The following is an 18894-nucleotide window of genomic DNA, read 5'->3' on the forward strand; positions in this document are numbered from 1 at the left end:
GTAAGCGTGCTGGTATTAATAGTGCAATACTGCAGCAGGATTGTCATCTTCTACCACAAGATGATTGATGTAAGTGTTATATGCAACTGATTAGACCAAGGAGATATTCCAGGTTTATGCCCTGACCTCCAGTGATGGTAGATCTAAGTCCACTGATATATGCACTTGGCACTGTATTCTGACGTTCTGAGAGCTTTCACATTGTGTCTGCTTTTGTAGTTCTGTCTGGTTCTATTACTGGTCACTCATCAAGTAGTATTGATTATTGAACTTTGCCCAACTTTATAAATTAACCTCCTTCTTTCAGATTTAGCCTTGTCATCCTGAATGATGGGTGCAGCCCATGGAATTGTGACTGAAATAGCACATCAGTAAACCACAAGCATAAAGGAAGAGAAATTCTAGACAGACTTGCAAATACAATTACACAATGCTTATTGTGTCTGACATTAACTGATGAACCCTGCCAAATCAAAGCTACAATTCAGCAACGTCATCTCCTAATCATTTGGACCAGCAGTCAATAGAAGACAGTGCCTAAAAATGCCCTAAATTAGGAGGGGTTATTTTTTCTGATGACAACCATGTGTGCTTGGTTCAGAATAATTTTACATTTAACTCTTTCGAGATTATTTTTCTGGGTATTTCACTACTTAATCAATTGTTATTAGTGCCCTGTCACCAAACTGATGGATAAAAAACAGAATAGTGGAGTCTTTCAATGGTCAGAGATTGAAAGATCTTGGTGTTTAAAAAGTCTCAAATATCCCTGCACATAAATCACTGAAAGTTAACACATATATATATACAGCAATATAATAGGAAGGCAGACTGTCTGTTGGCCTTTATTGCAGGAGGATTTGAGTAAAAGAGTAGAGGTCCTTTGTTCCAGTAATATCGGGCCTTGGGAGACCATTAGCGTAGATCGATGATTTTCAAACTTTTTCTAGACAACCCACTTTAACTAAACTGTTCACCCATGTGAACCCAACAACGAGCTAACTGTAAATCTAATAATAGGTGCATCAAATCACTTTGGTTAAACTCTAAATGGCACTGTCCTAAGGCAATGTTGTATCATGCATATTTCATTGTTATTTACTGCTAAGGAGGGCAGGTTTAGAAGAACCAAGCTGGAAGCGCATTCCCAAAAATTCCCCAGGACCCCACCCCCACACTCCCCCAAATTTCCCAGGACACTACCCCCACACTCCCCCCAACCTCCCCAGAACACCACCCCGCACATTCCCCCCAACCACCCCAGGACACTCTCCCCCACATTCCCCCAACCTCCCCAGGACACAAGGGTTTCAATTTTAAAATCAAACCTTAACAGAACTCTTTATGGAGCAAGAAGCAGAGAGATGATGAGGCTGTAGAACGAGATGCAATAGAACACAGGCACCAAGGTTTTCAGAGACTGCAAGTCTATGTGGGTGACAGAGGGTGGGTGGCCAGAAGTGATATGATATGATATAATATGTTTATTAGTCACATGTACATCGAAACACACAGTGAAATGCATCTTTTGTGTGGAAGGTTCTGGAGGCAGCCCACAAGTGTCGCCACGCTTCTGGCGCCGACATAGCATGCCCACAACTTCCTAACCCGTACGTCTCTGGAATGTGGGAGGAAACAGAAGCACCCGGAGGAAACCCAAGCAGACACTGGGAGAACGTACAAGCTCCTTCCAGACAGTGGCCGGAATGAAACCCAGTTCGCCGGCGCTGTACTAGTGTTATGCTAACCGCTATCGTGCCTACCGTGCCTATGTACAGGAAGGGTTGAGTCAAGTAGTAAAGAATGCAATAGATATCATACTCTGGCTTTTTCAGCAGAATTTCCTTAAAAAGCATAATTCGTTTTCCAAGAAATACTTGCTTCAGGAATTATCCGTTGGTAAAGGATTCTATAAATAGCATTCTGCAAATTTGCACATGTGTGATCAAATCTAATTAATCACTTGTTCAATGATTTAAACTAAACAGAATCAGAGAACTTATGAAAAATCTGCAATTTCACGTGGTTGTGATTATGCATCTAAAATCTACTGCTGTCTCCAAGTGACATTTGACAATGATTCAATGTGCCATCAATTAAGACCTGGATAACTGAAGGTCAGGGATTAGAGCATGCACACTGTGAAGACAGGTAGCCACTCAGATACAGCAATGTCCCATTTCAACCTCAACTTAGATGATCTGCAGTGATTTCATTTGCATTCCAGATCAGCGACCATCAGATTAGGTCTGTTTAATTGTGCACAAATTACAAACTCCGTATTCGCTTCGGCATGCATGAATAAGCCGGTTCTGCCGCAATGTTTTCTTGTGTCAAAACTTCTTTACATCAGGTTCAGTTCGAGCCTAGCAAATCACATTAGTCGTTTCACAGAAACTGGTGCGTACAAAACTAGGCAGTAGATCACTGACAACATTCGAGCACCAAGAATTCACAGTTCAGCATCCCACTAATCATTTCCTTGGTGATTAGAACCTATGTTGCATGAGAAACATTTGTGGTCTGTTCACAAGCTATCGATATATATATTAATACTTATAAATGATCATGTAATGTGGGAAGTGGTCTTGCATATTTAAATTCTATAAAATATTAATGAGTATTTTGGTGTGATTAATTTTAATTCCAGCATACAAATAGAAAGACCATTCAACCATACATCTTAGTGGGGAACTTGTAGTGTATTTGGATATCCAGAGGCATTCGATAAAATGCAACATAAAGGCTAGTGCACAAAATGAGAGCTCATGGTATTGGGGAAGTATGTTAACATGGACTGAAGACTGGTTATCACATAAAAAAACAGATTCAGACTATATACTGTAGGTTATTTTCAGACTGGAAAGATGGAATGCTCAAGGATCAGTTTTTGACCCTCAGTTATTTACCATCTACATTAATGACTTGGAGAAGGGGACAGAATGTAAGGTATCCAATTTGCTGATGACATGAAAATATCTGGGAGGGCATGCTGCAATGCTAAGATATAGATAGGTTGAGTGAGTGGGCGGAAACTTGGCAAATAGAGTTTAATGTAGAGAAGTGTGATACCAAGATTTTGGAAGGAGAAATCAAAGGCAGACTAATATCTAAACTGCAATGAGTAGGAAACAGAGGAATGGATATAGGTGTTCTTGTACATGAAATGCAAAATGCTAGCAGGCAGATGCAGCAAGTAACTTAAAAGGCAAATTGTAAATGGCATTCATTGCTGGAAGGTTGGAGTTTAGAAATAGAGAAATATTGTTACAGTTATGCAGGGTATTGGTATGGCCACAGATGGAGTGGTACATATAGTTTCTGTCCCTTCTTTAAGAAAAGATATACCAGCATTAGAAGCAGAAGAGATTCATTAGGTTCAATTTTGGGATGAGATTGTTGGCTTACCGTGAATGGCTGAAAATGTTGGATATGTAATTTTTGGAGTTTAATAGAATATGAAGTAATCCTATATAAACATATAAGATCCTAAAAGTTTCCACAACTGGCAGAATCTTGAACAATGGGACATAGTTACAAGATAAGGGAGTTGGTTACTTAAAACTGGGGTATGGTAGAATATCTTCTTGCAGAGGGTGGTGGATCTCAGGAATTCTCTACCCCATGAGGTTGTGGAGGCTTAGTGACTGGGTTTTTTTCAAAGACGAGGGAGATAAATTTTTGAAAGATTGGTGAATTGAGGGCTCTGGTGAACTGGCACAGAACAGTAACTGAGATCAGCCATGGTCATTCTGTATGACAGAGCAGGCTTGAGAAGTTGAGTATCCTATCCCTGTTCCTACTTTATGGTGCTCTTGCATTCTTGTATATGCTTATAATCACACGATCACAAGACAAGGGAGCAGAAATAGACCATTTGGCCCATCGAGTCTGCAGAAGACTATTTGGCCCATCGGGTCCATGCAGTTCCCATTCCATTAGTCCCATTCCCCCTTATTTCTTTGTATCCTGAAACCTATTCTCTCTCACATGTACCCTTCAACTCTCCTTTGATTCTTTTTGCTATTACCCCACACTAAGAGGTACTTTGCACCCGCCACCATGTCTTCAGGATGTTGGAGGAAACTGGCACACCCAGAGTAAGCCCATGTGTTCATGGAGAGGACAGGCAAATTCAGTGCAGACAACACTTAAGATCAGAAGTTGTGAAGCAGAGTACTAATTGCTGTACCACATGCAGGAGGTAGAATTCTTTACAGCAGCAAGATAATGAGGATCGCTGCTCTATTCTGTTGCAATTATACACAGTTAGAATAAATCTATATGATTAGCCAATCGTAGGTAAAATATATTGGAGGGAATAGGAAGTGAGTGGTCAATTATAATGCTATGCCCTGGTGGTAAATTCTAACATGATCTGTTAGTTCAAGCAGTATAGAAGAGAATGGATAAGAAGAGGTGGTTTCATTGAAATTTTACAGAATGAATGAGAAAGGAAATTGCAAAATAAGAGTGAAAACAAATGGTTCGCTCCATTTTCGTGTGCAAATGGAATATAGTTTAACACTTTTACCACACTGTTATTATACTTGTGATTCGGATATGTGTTTATCCAAAGTGAGTAGATTTTTATTAGTTGTATCTCTACAGATGACCAGTTCAATTATTGAAAAGATCCAAGAAAAATGACTGGACAAAAACAGTTTGTACATAGAGCAGAATATTCACGAACACAACAATTAAAGAGAGAAACACCATACTGACAGAGGACAGTGGAGTGTGAGGAGAGAAGAACGCAGAGGTGATGAGAAAGGGTAACTGAAAATAGGCAATGGATATAGATAGACATCATGGATGAATGCAGAAGTAGTAAGTAAAGTTGGAGCGGGCGGTACAGTGGCTCAAGTAGCAGAGTTGCTGCCTCACAGCCCCATTAACCTAGGTTCGATCCTGACCACCAGTGCTGTCTGTGTGGTGTTTGTGCCTTCTCCCTGCCACTGAGTGGGCTTCTGTGAGTACCCTGGTTTCCTCCATCCAAATGGTGGAGTCTGGGGGACTTGATGAGAATGTGAGCGGAATAGATTACAGGGAAAATTCGTATGGGAATGGGATTGATGTTTGAGCTGCTATCGACTTAATAGGCCAAAATAACCTCCTCTATGTTGAAAGGAAATTTGAAATGAAGTCAATTACTTTCCATCTCCTTTCTTTTACCTTCTTCAATGAACTGCAGTGAGGTCATTGATGGGGAACATTTTCCTTGTGTGAACGGTAAGCTCAAAGCTCATTGATTTTGAGGCAGGGGATTTGTTCTTCCTTTACACTTTGTCTAAAAAGTGGTAACTCAGCATCTCCTGAAAGGTACCCAGAGATATTCAGGAGTTCCAGGTGCAGACCTACAGCACTCATGCCAGATGCTGCCAGCTGTAGTTGTTAACCTCCTGCTGTTCTCTCCACCATATCCCCCACTCTCTCATGGGACTTACAATGAGGACTGCTGACAATAAGGGAAGCAGCCAATAAACCATCTCCTGTAGCTGAAGACCCAATGTTAAGAAATCTTCATGCTCCCCTATTAAATGTGAACTAAGAGACTGCACAATGGAGATTCAAGCCATAGAAAGTTATGGAAATGAAGTTCTGCCTAAAGGGTTCCTGTTCTGGAATTCGGCTTGGATCAGAGGTTAGGATGCAATGAGCAATGCCAATCCTTCACTGAAACTGGAATCATTAATGGATTGGAATTACAGGCAATGTTAAGGAAAGACCGATGTTTCCTATAAAACTTACAATAAGCTAGCACTAATCTGGTGTGTGTATCATATTTTATGTCATTTTTCTGTTTTCTATTGCAGTAACTTTGAAGCCTCACAGATGCATCAACTCTCAGAGCAATTGGAAACAATCCCGGGCTGTGAAGCTGCGAGATCCATGGTCACTGCAGAGACCTCCATCACAGCATGTAAAAAGGTAAATAATCTTACTACCTTAATGCAAAGTGCACTCCATACGCAACTTGTAATTGGCAATTGCACAACTCCAGAGAAAAAGGCATTGAATCTGGCAGCTAACAGGCAATAACTGGCCAAATAACTTTCTGCCAATGTCTAAAAATTATTTCCAGATATTGTATTTGTTGCTCACTTCGTATATGTCACCTTATATCGTTGCCAAATAATAAACTAGTAATCAGCATTCAAGCAGAGAACCACTCTTCAAATTGAAGAAAACAACATTAAAAATGCACCATGGGGAAATTTGATTAGAGTAATAAAATCTATTTTCTGTTTTATGTCATCCAGCATCTTCAATTAAATTATGAAATGTAACTCCTTATCAGTTACATATGATCTCTTCTATTAGAATTCAGTCTTCAACTTACACCAAGGTATCCTTTATTATTCTACTTATCATTCAACTAATCCCTTTGGTGAAGTTCCAGCTCGTAACTTCCTCCACGGTATCCATTTTCTGCCATGTATTAAAAAATTGAACTGTTCCAATGCAGGTGTAGGCAGCAATAAGTCTATAATTTGAAGTGATACAAAGGCACATGCCAGTCAAAAATACTAATACAATGTTTTAAAATGAAAAATATATACACAAGATCTGAGATAGCAAAAAGGAATCAAAGTGCTTTTATTAAAAAGAAGCAGAATTCTACCTGAGGCCATCCAATGTACGATATAGCTACAATAAGTGACTCTCTGGTATTCAACTCTTGCATCACTGCCTGAATAAAATCTGGATAAGGTCTGGGGTCAAATCAATCTGACAGAATAAAATCTAATCACATTGATAACTTTGATGCAGGTTTGATGTGATTGGAATTAATGAGGTAAAACTTGTTTCATGAAATTACATTAGTTCCACAGTGGATTCCAAAATGACAGCATAGCTTTAAACTCCCCAAATTTCACATGCGTTCTGGTACAAGGTACACAGGTGAACATTTCAGTGAGGCAGCCTATAGAACAAGGCTGATAGATATTCATATTTAGATACTTGGTGACTTGACAGCTTGCATGCAATGTCAAGGACCATGGAAAACTTCAGCATCAGCCATACAAAGGGGTGCCAAAGCATCTTCAACCTGAAGCATTATTTCTGTTCTTATAAATCTCTTTTCACAGATGCGCCCGACCTGTTGAGTATCTCCAGCCTTTCTTATTTTATTTCAGATTTCCAGCATCTCGGTTTGTTATGATTTTCAGTGACAGGGCTCTGCATGCAGTATAGAAGTGATTGGCAGCTGCCCCCATGCCCCTCTAAGCCTATAAAGCCAAACTTTTGATTATCATTGCCTCACAAGAAATTACACTAGTTCCACTTTGTACACAGATTCATATGTCAGTATATGAAATATGTAATGATGTACGTGCTCTCAATTCCCAATCCATTATTAGCATCATGATTTAGCTAGCACCCTAACCAAGGGACCTGAGAAACATTTGGATATCTAGCCTCCTGAACAAATGAGCTGAGCTTCATCTACATTGCATCCACAAACAGCTCACTCATGGGACAACATTAATGATGGATGACGATCTCACTGACAGGAGCTCTGATGTTTCTGCTGGACGGCTGATTGAAACAGGTGTGGGGGTTGGGAGTTTGGCAGAGGAATGACTATAATCCCTCTGGTCATCAGAGCTCTTTGCTTTTTCTTACTTTTTCAATCACCTTATTAATTCTTCACCTTAATGAAACCTCAGTGATTGGAATTTTATTAGACCTTTGATTGACTCCAAAGTGACCTGTCAGGAACAAGGGTACCCCTGATGAAGACCATCACTCTCCGATGTAGCACCAACAGGCTGTACGGGGATCAGTGCAATTACAGGTAGGAGGTTTGTAGATGGAGAAGGACAAGGAACTTAGCACTCATCCTCTGGTGAGAAACACACAGGGGGGGAGGACAAGTATAAAGATGGGGTGTCCATTACCAGATGAAACAGTTACACAGTTGCTCAAAATCTGCCTGAGATGGCCCAATATCGCAAATGTTCACCTAGCAAGAAACAAATGTATTCCAGTCCCTGTCCCATCACCAGCACTAACCCCTCAGGCAAAACTCCTCTCTTCCCACTCCAGCCTTTATTCTAACCCATTCTTCAGCTGCACATCCATCTATTTCCCATTTTCCAATGGGTGCCAATGGACGTAGATAGTCACCATGAAATTGAAAGAGCAAGACGTCCACAGGACACGATAATGGTGAAAATGGGGATATCAAGCTAATTAATACATTCTGCCTGGCACTAAACGAAAAGGTAACTAAACAAATGAACACCCTGTCAAATATTCTTGGGTGTAAAGCTTCCACCTCAGACAGTTACACAATTCCCTGCACCAGGAATTCATTAACAGTCAAACTGGATTCCCAGCTTTCTCTGTTTTGGAGATTATGTGTGGCATGTCTGTCAGTACCTGGCTGATCTGAGGATCTCTGCAATTCTCTTTCTCAGTCACAGCCACCCACAATGCAACATCAGTGTCTCACTGAGCAGTGACTGGAGAGGCAAGTGGCCCCTAACTCTCCAGAGCTGCTCCTGATATCAGTGTACGATGGTGCCTGTATGTGAAGTGGAAATCAATGAGTGGACATGATGCATGAGCGAAGATGAAAGGCAGATGAGGCGGACTACAGGAAGGAGATAGAGAGCCTAGTGGCATGGTGTCAAGACAACTACATTTCCCTCAATATCAGCAAAACAAAAGAGCTGGTCATTGACTTCAGGAAGCAGGGCAGAATACACAACTGTGTTTGTATCAATGGTGCTGAGCAGAGATGGTTGAGAATTTTAAGTTCCCAGGTGTAAATATCACCAACAATTTGTCATAGAGTCATTGAGTTCTACAGCACAGAAACAGGCCCTTTGGCCCAACTGGTCCATACTGACCAAGATGGCCCATCCAAGCTAGTCCCATTCGCCAGTGCATGGCCCAGAACCTTCTAGACCTTTCCAATCCATGTACCTGTCCAAATGTCTTTTAAAAGTTGTTATTGTACCTGCCTCAACCACTTCATCTGGCAGCTGATTCCACATAGATACCACACTTAGTGTAAAAAAGTTGCCCCTCAAGTTCCTCTTAAATCTTTCCCCTCTCATCTTAAGAGGTCCAGTCACATCATGGACACTATGGCCAAGAAAGCACACCAACGCTTCTACTTCCACAGAAGGCCAAGGAAATTCAGCATATCCCTGATGACTCTTACCAATTTTTACAAGTACACCATAGAAAGCATCCTATCTGGATGCATCACAGCTTGAGAACACGTACCACCAGGGTTAAGGACAGCTTCTATCCTGCTATTCAATGCCAGGTACGACCTACGGAAGGCCATTGTGAGAGTGAAAAGGTAATTCCGTGCAAACTTAGAGACACAATCGGATGCACAACAGCTGTGTCAGGGTTTTCATTCCATTACTTCCTATAAGGTAAAATCTAACAGCATAAATGGCAGTGATGTTTCACTCCCCAGTGAGCTCAATGCCTTTTATGCATGCATTGAAAGGGAGAATAACACTACATCTGTGCGAATCCCCAAAGCATCTGGCGATCCTGTGATCTCTGTCTCGGAGGCCGATGTCAGAACATCCTTCAAGAGGGTGAACCCTTGCAAGGCGTCAGGCCCCAACGGTGTACCTGGCAGGGTACTGAAAATCTGTGCTGACCAACTGGCTGGAGTGTTCAAGGGCATCTTCAACCTCTCACTGCTGCAGTCCAAGGTTCCCACCTGCTTCAAAAGGGCATCAATCATACCAGTGCCCAAGAAGAGCAGCATGGGCTGCCTCAATGACTATTGCCCAGCAGCACTCACATCTACTGTGATGAAGTGCTTTGAGAGGTTGGTTGTGGGTAGAATTAACTCCTCCCTGAGCAAGGAACTGGACCTGCTGCAACTTGCCTACGGCCACAACAGATCTACAGCGGACACAATCTCACTGGCTCTCCACTCGGCTTTGCAGCAAAACAAGACAACAGCAAAACATACGTCAGGATGCTGTTTATCGATTACAGATCAGTGTTCAACACCATCATCTCCTCAGTACGAATCAACAAGCTTCAAAACCTGGGCCTCTGTACCTCCATCTGCAACTAGATTCTCGATTTCCTTATCGGGAGACCACAGTCAGTGTGGATCGGTAGTAACATTTCCTCCTCGCTGACAATCAACACAGGCACGCTTCAAGAATTCATGCTTAGCCCACTGCTCTACTTTCTCTCTCTACACTCATGACTGAGTGGCTAGGCACAACTCAAACGCCACTGTTGTTGGCAGATGGTAATGAGGAGGCACGCAGGAGTGAGATAGATTGGTTGGTTTAGTAATTTTGCAACAACAACCTCACACTCAATGTCAGCAAGACCAAGGAATTCATTGTGGACCTCAGGAAGGGGAGGTCAGGAGAACACACACCAGTCCTCATTGAGGGGTCAGCGGTGGAAAGGGTGAGCAGCTTCAAGTTCCTGGGCATCAACATCTCAGAGAATCTATCTTGGGCCTAACACATTGATGCAATCATGAAGAAGGCACACCAGTGGCTCTCCTTCATTTGGAGTTTGAGGAGATTTGGTATGTCACCAAAGACTCTTTCAAATTTCTACAGATGTACGCTGGAGAGCATTCTGACTGGTTGCATCACCGCCTGGTATGGAGGCTCCAATGTGCAGGATCGAAAGAGGCTGCAGAGGGTTGTAGACTCGGCCAGCTCCATCAGGAACACAACTGTCCCCGCCATTGACGACATTGTCAAAAGGCGGTGCCTCAAGAAAGCGGCATCCATCATTAAGAACCCTCACCACCTGGGACATGCCCTCTTCACGTTACTACCATCGGGGAGGAGGTACAGGAGCCTGAAGATCCACACTGTGTTTTAGAACAGCTTCTTCCCCTCTGCCATCAGATCTCTGAACAGTCCATGAACCCATGAACACTACCTTGTTATTCCTCTTTTGCACTCTATTTATTTTTGTACCTTATGGTAATTTTTTATGTCTTTATGTCTTGCACTGTACTGCTGCTGCAAAACAACAAATTTCACGACATATGTCAGTGATAATAAACCTGATTCCGATTCTGTTATCAGACGCTTGAATGGACCTCTTACATGCTAAAGATGAACTCCTGATCTCTCAGTCTACCTCATCATGCCCCTTGCACTTTATTTGTCTAGCTGCACTGGACTTTCCCTGTAACTATAACACTATATTCTGCATTTTGTTTTCTTTTCCTTGTGTACTACCTCAATGTACTTATTATAGAATAATTTGTCTGGCTGACATGCAAACAAAAGCTGTTCACTGTATCTTGGTACATGTGACAATAATAAACCCATTAAACCAATTAAACTGAAAAGCGAGGGGGGGTGGGGCATTAAAGCACAGGATGTGGTTGAATCAGCAAATGGACTCAATGTTCCTGACCCAGATAAGTCGTTAAACTGCTTCCTACATTGCATCCAAGACCAGGACACAGTGCTTTTCATTTCACATCTCTTCAAGAAGCAGGAGGCTTATTCCTCTTGCTGCTTGAGGAAAAATGTGCCCCTTCACCTCTTCCTCCTCCTTCTCCTCCACAGTGCACCCAGCATTACCTCCAAGTGAGGAACCAATAAATCCTTGACCATCTTCCATATTAAACCCTCCAATTTCCATTTTGTCAGCTGCTCCTTTACACCAGTGATTACACCTTGGCATATCCCAGACTTCACATTATCTAATGTCAGAAACTCAGAAGATGAAATCAAATGATACCTTTGAGTTGAGACTGCAGATTCCACGTCCACTCGTTTCACTTCCATATTTCCTTCACTGAATTCTATCTTCCCCTAATGCATCAAGAAAGCCATCTTCAGAAATAATGGGCTGGATTTCACACGTTACTGACTGCCTGTTCTTTTCTAAGTAATTACGGCCACAGTGTATCCTGTTCCTTTGACCTTCTGATCTGCCACTAGAATTTCACAGTCAGCTTTTCTGAACAGACATTATCAGTGCATGCTGAAGGCCTTGTGCTTTTGATGTCAGTGTGGGTTTGTGAGCTTAAGTTAGGAAAATAGTAAATGCATGGCGCTGTAAAATGACAAATTAAAAGGAATTGTCCATGCAGTTCTTCTGGTAAGTAGTGCTTAATATGCTGCTTCACTGGAAATATCATCCAGGCTAAACCCCTTCCCAACAACTGTTTTACCTATGATATTAAAGGGAGCATAGAAAATTATTTTACTTTCAAGCAGTTTTGACTTTCAGAGTTGACTTTTCATATCACAAGCAAACCAAAATCAGCGTGCTGTCCCAGGTCCTTGAAATTTCTGGTGACAACTGTGTGTCCTCATTGACTTAGTGTTTTATCTTTACTTTTATTAGCACTGACTTCTGCACCCTATGTTCATAGTTTTAACTACTGCAAACCAGGGCCAGAGTTGGAAATGCTACTGCTTTAGTGTATTTGTCTATAATCACACATAATGATTCATTTTCTGCAGCTATTATTAGAAACAAGTTTAACATGCCATTAGTTGGAAGTGCAAATTTAACGCACTGTTGACCTCATAATGAAAGGTATCTGAAGTAGTGTGGCACAGACTCCTGCAGATATCCTGTTTCTGTCAATTAATCAGTTGAGCAGTATTTTAATTTGAGGTAATAGCCAACAATCTCAATGCTGATCATTCTAAATCTGCACAAGTTTAACTCAAATGCCTCTTAAAATTACGAGGTTTCTCTTCTGGTTTCAAATCCAGTTTTACTGGATGAAATTATGTTTAAGGTGGTCTCCATGTGATCTCAAATCTTTCTATCAGCTTCCATAAGAGCACAACAAAAAAGCAGGAGCAGGAGTGGTGGTAGGGCAGTCGGTCCCTCAACTGTGCTCCACCATTCAATAAAATGATGGTAGATCCAATCTTAGCCTCAACATCACTTTCCCCTCTTTCACCATACTCTTTGACTCTCTTATCATTCAAATATCTGCCAATCTCCATTTTGAATACCATGAAAAGATGTAATTACACAAAATTCTGTTGTTGAACAACCCCTCTCCCCTCCAGCTGTACCATCCAGCGTCCACTAATGGTCCCTTAACCTTGTGGCCCAACTTGATACAACAACAGTCTGTTTCCAGTGTATGCTCAGATTGCCTGCTGCATTATGACAATGCATTCAATATTCATTTTAAGTGGAATAAACTGTAACCGATGAATAAATAGAGATATGTGACATGTAGATCTGGAGTCAGTGGTAACATTGATAATAATTAATACAGAGTCTGATGCTGATGAGAAAAGGAGGAAGTACATCAGGCAGATCACATTGGCAGATTTACATAGAATCTTCTTGGTTGGATAACAGGAAAATCCTAATAATCACTTAACTAGCTTGGCAATAAAAATCCTTGATTGGATTTTAAGGCATATTAAATAGACTTCATTAAAAGGGAAATAGATGATAAGGTTCCTAAATTGATTTGATAAGACAAGTATTTAGTTATAGGCGCCAAGCTCTTTGGTTAATGCCCCATTAAGAAAGAAAAGGAGAAATTAAAGATATTAAAATGCCATTTTTGTAAAGTTACCGTGCAACTTCATTCCACTACTGCTTCAGGCTGTTCAACCCAGATTACAACAACTCAATGTGTCAGAAGACATCAAGTCTTGCTGCATGTTCTTGACCTGAAACATTGACTTACACCCTTTGCCTCCACAGATGCTGCTTGACCCACTGAGTTCTTCCAGCATTCTGTTTTTGTGGGGTATATATCGTTTCCTCATGACACCCTTTTTCTTAAATTTGGGAGTTTGGATTCTAAGCACCCACACCAGAGCTTCTCAGACCAAGGTCTTCAACTGGCTTCACTGTCAGACTCATGCGCTATTTATTTCACACCAGCTGTATCTGCTGTTTTTGAATCTTTTTATTAAACATTTATGGGCCATATTCAACTGCTGTCCTCTTCAGTAAGAATATGGGTCCCATACAGACAGAGGTGGGAGAACTTATAATGGAAAATAAGAAAATGGCAATGGAATTGAACTGTTTTATATTTGTCTTATGTTCGGTGTTGGATGCATTTGGATTATTTTGTAATAAAGAGAATATTTTCCTGGTTTAAGTACACTAAATGTCATTGGTTTGGATTTTCAATTATTGTAATTGCAGTATTATCAAGATAAGAAACAAAATAAAGATCAAGGTCAGCTTGACACCGGGTATTCACTAATGTAAGATTAGTGACACCATGCTTCCCTTGTTGAGGATTTTACTACAATGCACAATAATTATATTTGACATGTTTCTGGATAAGTTCAATGCCTGGCTACACTGTGGGGACATAAACATCTATTCTAATATTATTTATGTTTGTTACTGTACTATATGTGGAGAGGAAGTTAACACCATCTAACCCATTAATTAATATCATTTTCTTGTGGATATTGATTCCTAGCAGTAGAATTACCTCCATCATGAGGAAATGCAAGAAGTGGTCTGCTGATCGATAAGTGCATAGTAGATTGCAAACCCCAAACTGGAGATGCTCAAACACATCTGAGAAAATTGTTTTGCTCTCTCTGCTTGTTCCTGCAAATTCTGTTTTCACATTACTTTGCTGTGTCTTAAGAAAAGTAATCATCGTGCTTTATCATTTTTATAGACACCACAAGAACATACATCACTTCAGCAAGCTTCAGTAGATAAATTGTATATATTTAGGGTAGGAGAAATATACTGAGCTTACAGAAAAAGGCAGGCGACAGACACCATAATGGACATCGATAAAGAGCTGTCAGTGACTGGAAGGGCAGTGCGAGTTCTTTCCATGCTGTGTGGTTCCAGAAAATCCAGCTTGTCTTTACTGTTTTGTAATGAGGTCCCCCAACAATTTTTGTTTCCTTGTATAAAATATTTATGATCTCTCCAAAAAATTCTTACAATGGGTTGAATGACAGGATATATTGCAAAATGTTAGAAAATGTGCAGTTTTGTCAAAAACAAAAATCCTCCATTGGACTGAATTATTTCCTATAACTTTGAAGGCTCAAGAATGCAGTAAACAACACCATCATGGGAATGGACAAACCTTAGAATGTGAATTAATTATAATCCAACAGCTTGATTCAACCCCAAGTTCTCCTTTTGATCCTATATATTTTTTCAATCACACAGACTCCAACTCTCCTGTGGAGACACAAGAGACTGCAGATGCTGGAATCTGGAGCAACAAACAATCTGCTGGAAGAACTCAGTGGGTCGAACAGCAGTTTGGGGAAAAGGAATTGTCGACATTTCAGGTTGAACTCCTGCAAGAGTTCTGATGCAGGGTTTCGACCCAAAATTTTGATAATTCCTTTCCCCCACAGATGCTGCTTAACCTGCTGAGTTCCTCCAGCAGAATGTTTGTTGCTTCAACTCTCCTATGTTGTTAACATTTTTCTCCTTGTTTTCTTCACCTCCAGACACAATTAAACCTCAGCTCATCCAGAACTCTACCACACATATTCCTATACCTCAGCTGATCCCAGACACCCATCACTTCAGTTCCCACCAATCTCCTGCTCAGAGCCACAAATTTAAAATACTCCTCATCTTTTAATCCATCAACGACTTCACCTTTATCAACTTCCTCCTCCAAACCTTCCAGATCTCTGCTTTTACCATCTTGTCCTTTCTTTTCTACCTATAAACTGTAGCTGTGCCTTTTGTAATCTAGACACCATCAAATCACCATCACTTAGTACAATTAAATCCTTTCCTTTAGTAAGGTAACAGTGAAGCCTCCTAAAATCTTTGACTCGTTCATCTTCACCTTGCGTTTCAATAAAATGCCTTGTGATTCTGGATGCTATGTAAATGCAAGTTGTTGTCATAGCTTGCTGCTTTTAGCAACATGGCAAGTCATCTTACATCATCCTTCTGCTATTGTATGGTGACCCCATATTGATGTCTCTTGAGTAGCAAGAAAATAAAATGGTTTATTTAAAAAAAAGAGGGTACTTCTCTCAAGTTAACTGGTTAGGCACATTTTGCATTGATAAGGCTGCCGAACAAGAGCATAATTTCTAGCCTTCGACTTAGAAATCAAATGAGAAGTACACTTTCAACAGTGCAGAAGGAAACCATTTGGCCCATTGTCCCTGTGCTGTATTAAAGTTAATCAATAGATACCAAACTTCTACTCATTCACCAACACCCTGTAACCTATTTTCTCTCAAGTATTTATTCAATTCCCTTATGCATGTTCATGTTTAATCCACCCTTTCAGGCAGTGCATTATGGATCACAGAAGCTCACAGTGAAAAACAATGGGACAGACCTTCTGCTGAGATCCACCCAGATCTGCAAGCAGATATGCCTGTAACCAAACTATTCCCAAACATAGGCTAAATTACAACCATCAGCTTTTCAGAGCACCAACCATGGCATATCTACACTGCAACATTGGGTTCATCATGAGGTCTAACAGGGCAAGGCCAACCTCTGCAGATTTCCCAGATTTTAAACTCGGAAATTTGTTTGCTGATCCTGCACCAGATTAAATCTGCCATGGCCCCACTAAATTACCAGGAGAAACTGGCTGCTGGCAAAAAAGTAATTGGAGCTTTTTATTTGAGGTAATTAAGTTAATTTAAATGTTTCTTTTCAGTGGATATATATGTTAATTAAACATTAACCTTTAAAATTGCATTTAATTTTATTTTCTCAACATTGCTTTTGCATTTTAACAGGACCCAAGTGATTTTTAAAGCTGATAAATATCAGCTATATCAAACTAATAGATTTGCTGATTAATATTGCTAACCCCTCTTTAATCCTTTACCATTATCCAGTTTACCTTGTATTTGGAATATTAAGTTCTTAGCGCTGCCCTTCTCTGAACTACATCTGTTATTGCCTTTATATCATATTCCCAAGAAGCAACCTGTGCTTGCAGCTCTCTCTTTCACTGTAATTGAAATAAAACTCAGATCACACCGGGCAGCATAAAACATATTTGCTGATGGTGAAACAAATTTGCAAATTGAATCAAGGAGCTAAACTGTTTCTCTCTTTCAATAGGTTCTGTGCAGTAATAGTTTATTGGACTCTGCGGAATATTGGCTGCAGAATGAGAAGAAACTCTGCCAGGTTGGATTCCTAGAGGATAAGGCAAGAAGTAGTTGTCCCACGGTATGTCGAGTAAAAATTAAAGGAATGGTTTAGACCAAGCAACCAAAGGGAATTTGAGTGATTCAAGTTGTTCACAAATATTGACTGGGGTGTGGGGGGGGAGGGAGGGGGGGGGAGAATAAATGTCAATAATTTCCATAGGAAGCATCATGTATATTTAAGTTTGTTTCCTGAAGTTTTGCCCTGTCTGTTGTTCAATCCTGTCACTGAATTGCATTGCATCATCTGTTAAAAAGCAAGCTGAATTTTGCATTCCTGTTTGTGACGTTATTGCAATTTATGTCTTTTCTCTGGGGTTTTCAAAAATCTTCTTTCAAGGTTATAGTAAACAATCACAAATTCCTATGGAATCCTAGCTAATATTGATCCATCAATCAACGTCACTAAAACTTCATCTAGGAGCTTGATGGACAGAAACTGGCTGCTGTGTTTTCAATATTATGATGATGAATCCACTTTATAAGTACTTTGTTGGTTGTGCGGAGCTTTAGGACAAACTTACAGAAGGCATCATATAGATTGTTTCACTCTTTTTTTCTCCAGTCCCATCTTCTTCTTTCATTTTTTCATCTATTATCATGTCAGTAGTATTAATCAGTATCTTCAGCTGATTGTTGTTGTGAGATAATCTCCATGAAAAATAAAGGATAGTGAAAGGTTCTTGCAGATTTAAACAAACATAAAAACACAAGAAATAGAAGTCCCTTGTACCAACCGCCATTCAATAAGGTGATTGCTTACCTCAGCCTCATTTTCCTCCCATATATCCCTTGATCCCATTGATATCTAAAAATTTACAGACCTCTGTCTTGAATGTACTCAGTGACAGTCTCCACAGCCTTCTTGGATAGAGTATTCCAAAGATTTGCTGCCCTATGGGTGAAGAATATTTTTCTCAACTCTGTCCTGCATAACTGATCCCTCATTTTAAGAATGAGACCCTTGGTTCTGGACACCCTATCTAGGCAAATATCATTCGTACATCATCCCTGCATTCATTGTAGGTTTCAGTGGGATCTCATCTCATTATTTTGAACTTATGAATATGTCGTCCCGTTTGCTTTACATCTGCTCATATCACAATACCATCATCTCAGGAATCAATCAACCTTTGCTGCACATCCTATATTGCACACATATCCTTACTTAGTTAGGGAGACTACATCAGTTCACAATTTTTAGGTGCAGTCTCATCTGGGTGCTAGAAGATACCAATAAGAGGCAGTTGTTCTGATACTCAGTAAAGACCATCATACCATTTGCCTTCCTACTTACCTGCTATCCCTGCATGGAAAAATTTCAGTGATTCATGTCCAAGAACATCCAAGTTTCTCTGAACATCAACACCTTTTAGTCCCTCAGCATTTAAAAGATACTTTTTCCACTGAAGTAGATAACCTCACATCTTTTCACATTTTATTCCAACCTCCATATCTTTTCCCATTCATTTATCCAATCTACTTCCCCAGCTTTTCTGTAACCTCCAGCCATGATCCAAACTAGCATTCCTGACATTTTCCTGCTGTCAGACACACCCAGTGATGAGTTCATTCACACCACCCAAATTGATGCCAAGTTTTGTCTCATCAGCCAAACTTTTATAGATTAATAATTTCTTGTGTGTTACCTTGTCGAACACTTCTTGGAAATTGAAATGTGCCATATCTGTAATAAAATTGAAAATTAAAGATAAGAATCAAAGGTCCCAATAGTTATCTGAAGGAGATAACTGGAGGTAGCTCCTGCCAGCTTTTCTGCTGG

General features: G+C 40.4%; 1 protein-coding gene across 2 annotated transcripts in view; it reads left to right on the top strand.

Moving 5' to 3' along the window:
* Positions 1–18894, top strand: part of sphkap (SPHK1 interactor, AKAP domain containing) — a 104126-nt gene that overhangs the window by 14875 nt on the left and 70357 nt on the right. For both annotated transcript variants that reach the window (XM_052017145.1, XM_052017146.1), the window contains exons 2-3: positions 5817–5931; positions 17023–17133. In XM_052017145.1, coding sequence (XP_051873105.1) covers positions 5817–5931; positions 17023–17133 — 226 coding nt within the window. The remainder of the gene's footprint in view (positions 1–5816; positions 5932–17022; positions 17134–18894) is intronic.

Source organism: Pristis pectinata, chromosome 6, assembly GCF_009764475.1.
Source record: "Pristis pectinata isolate sPriPec2 chromosome 6, sPriPec2.1.pri, whole genome shotgun sequence".
NCBI classification, from domain to species: Eukaryota; Metazoa; Chordata; class Chondrichthyes; order Rhinopristiformes; family Pristidae; genus Pristis; species Pristis pectinata.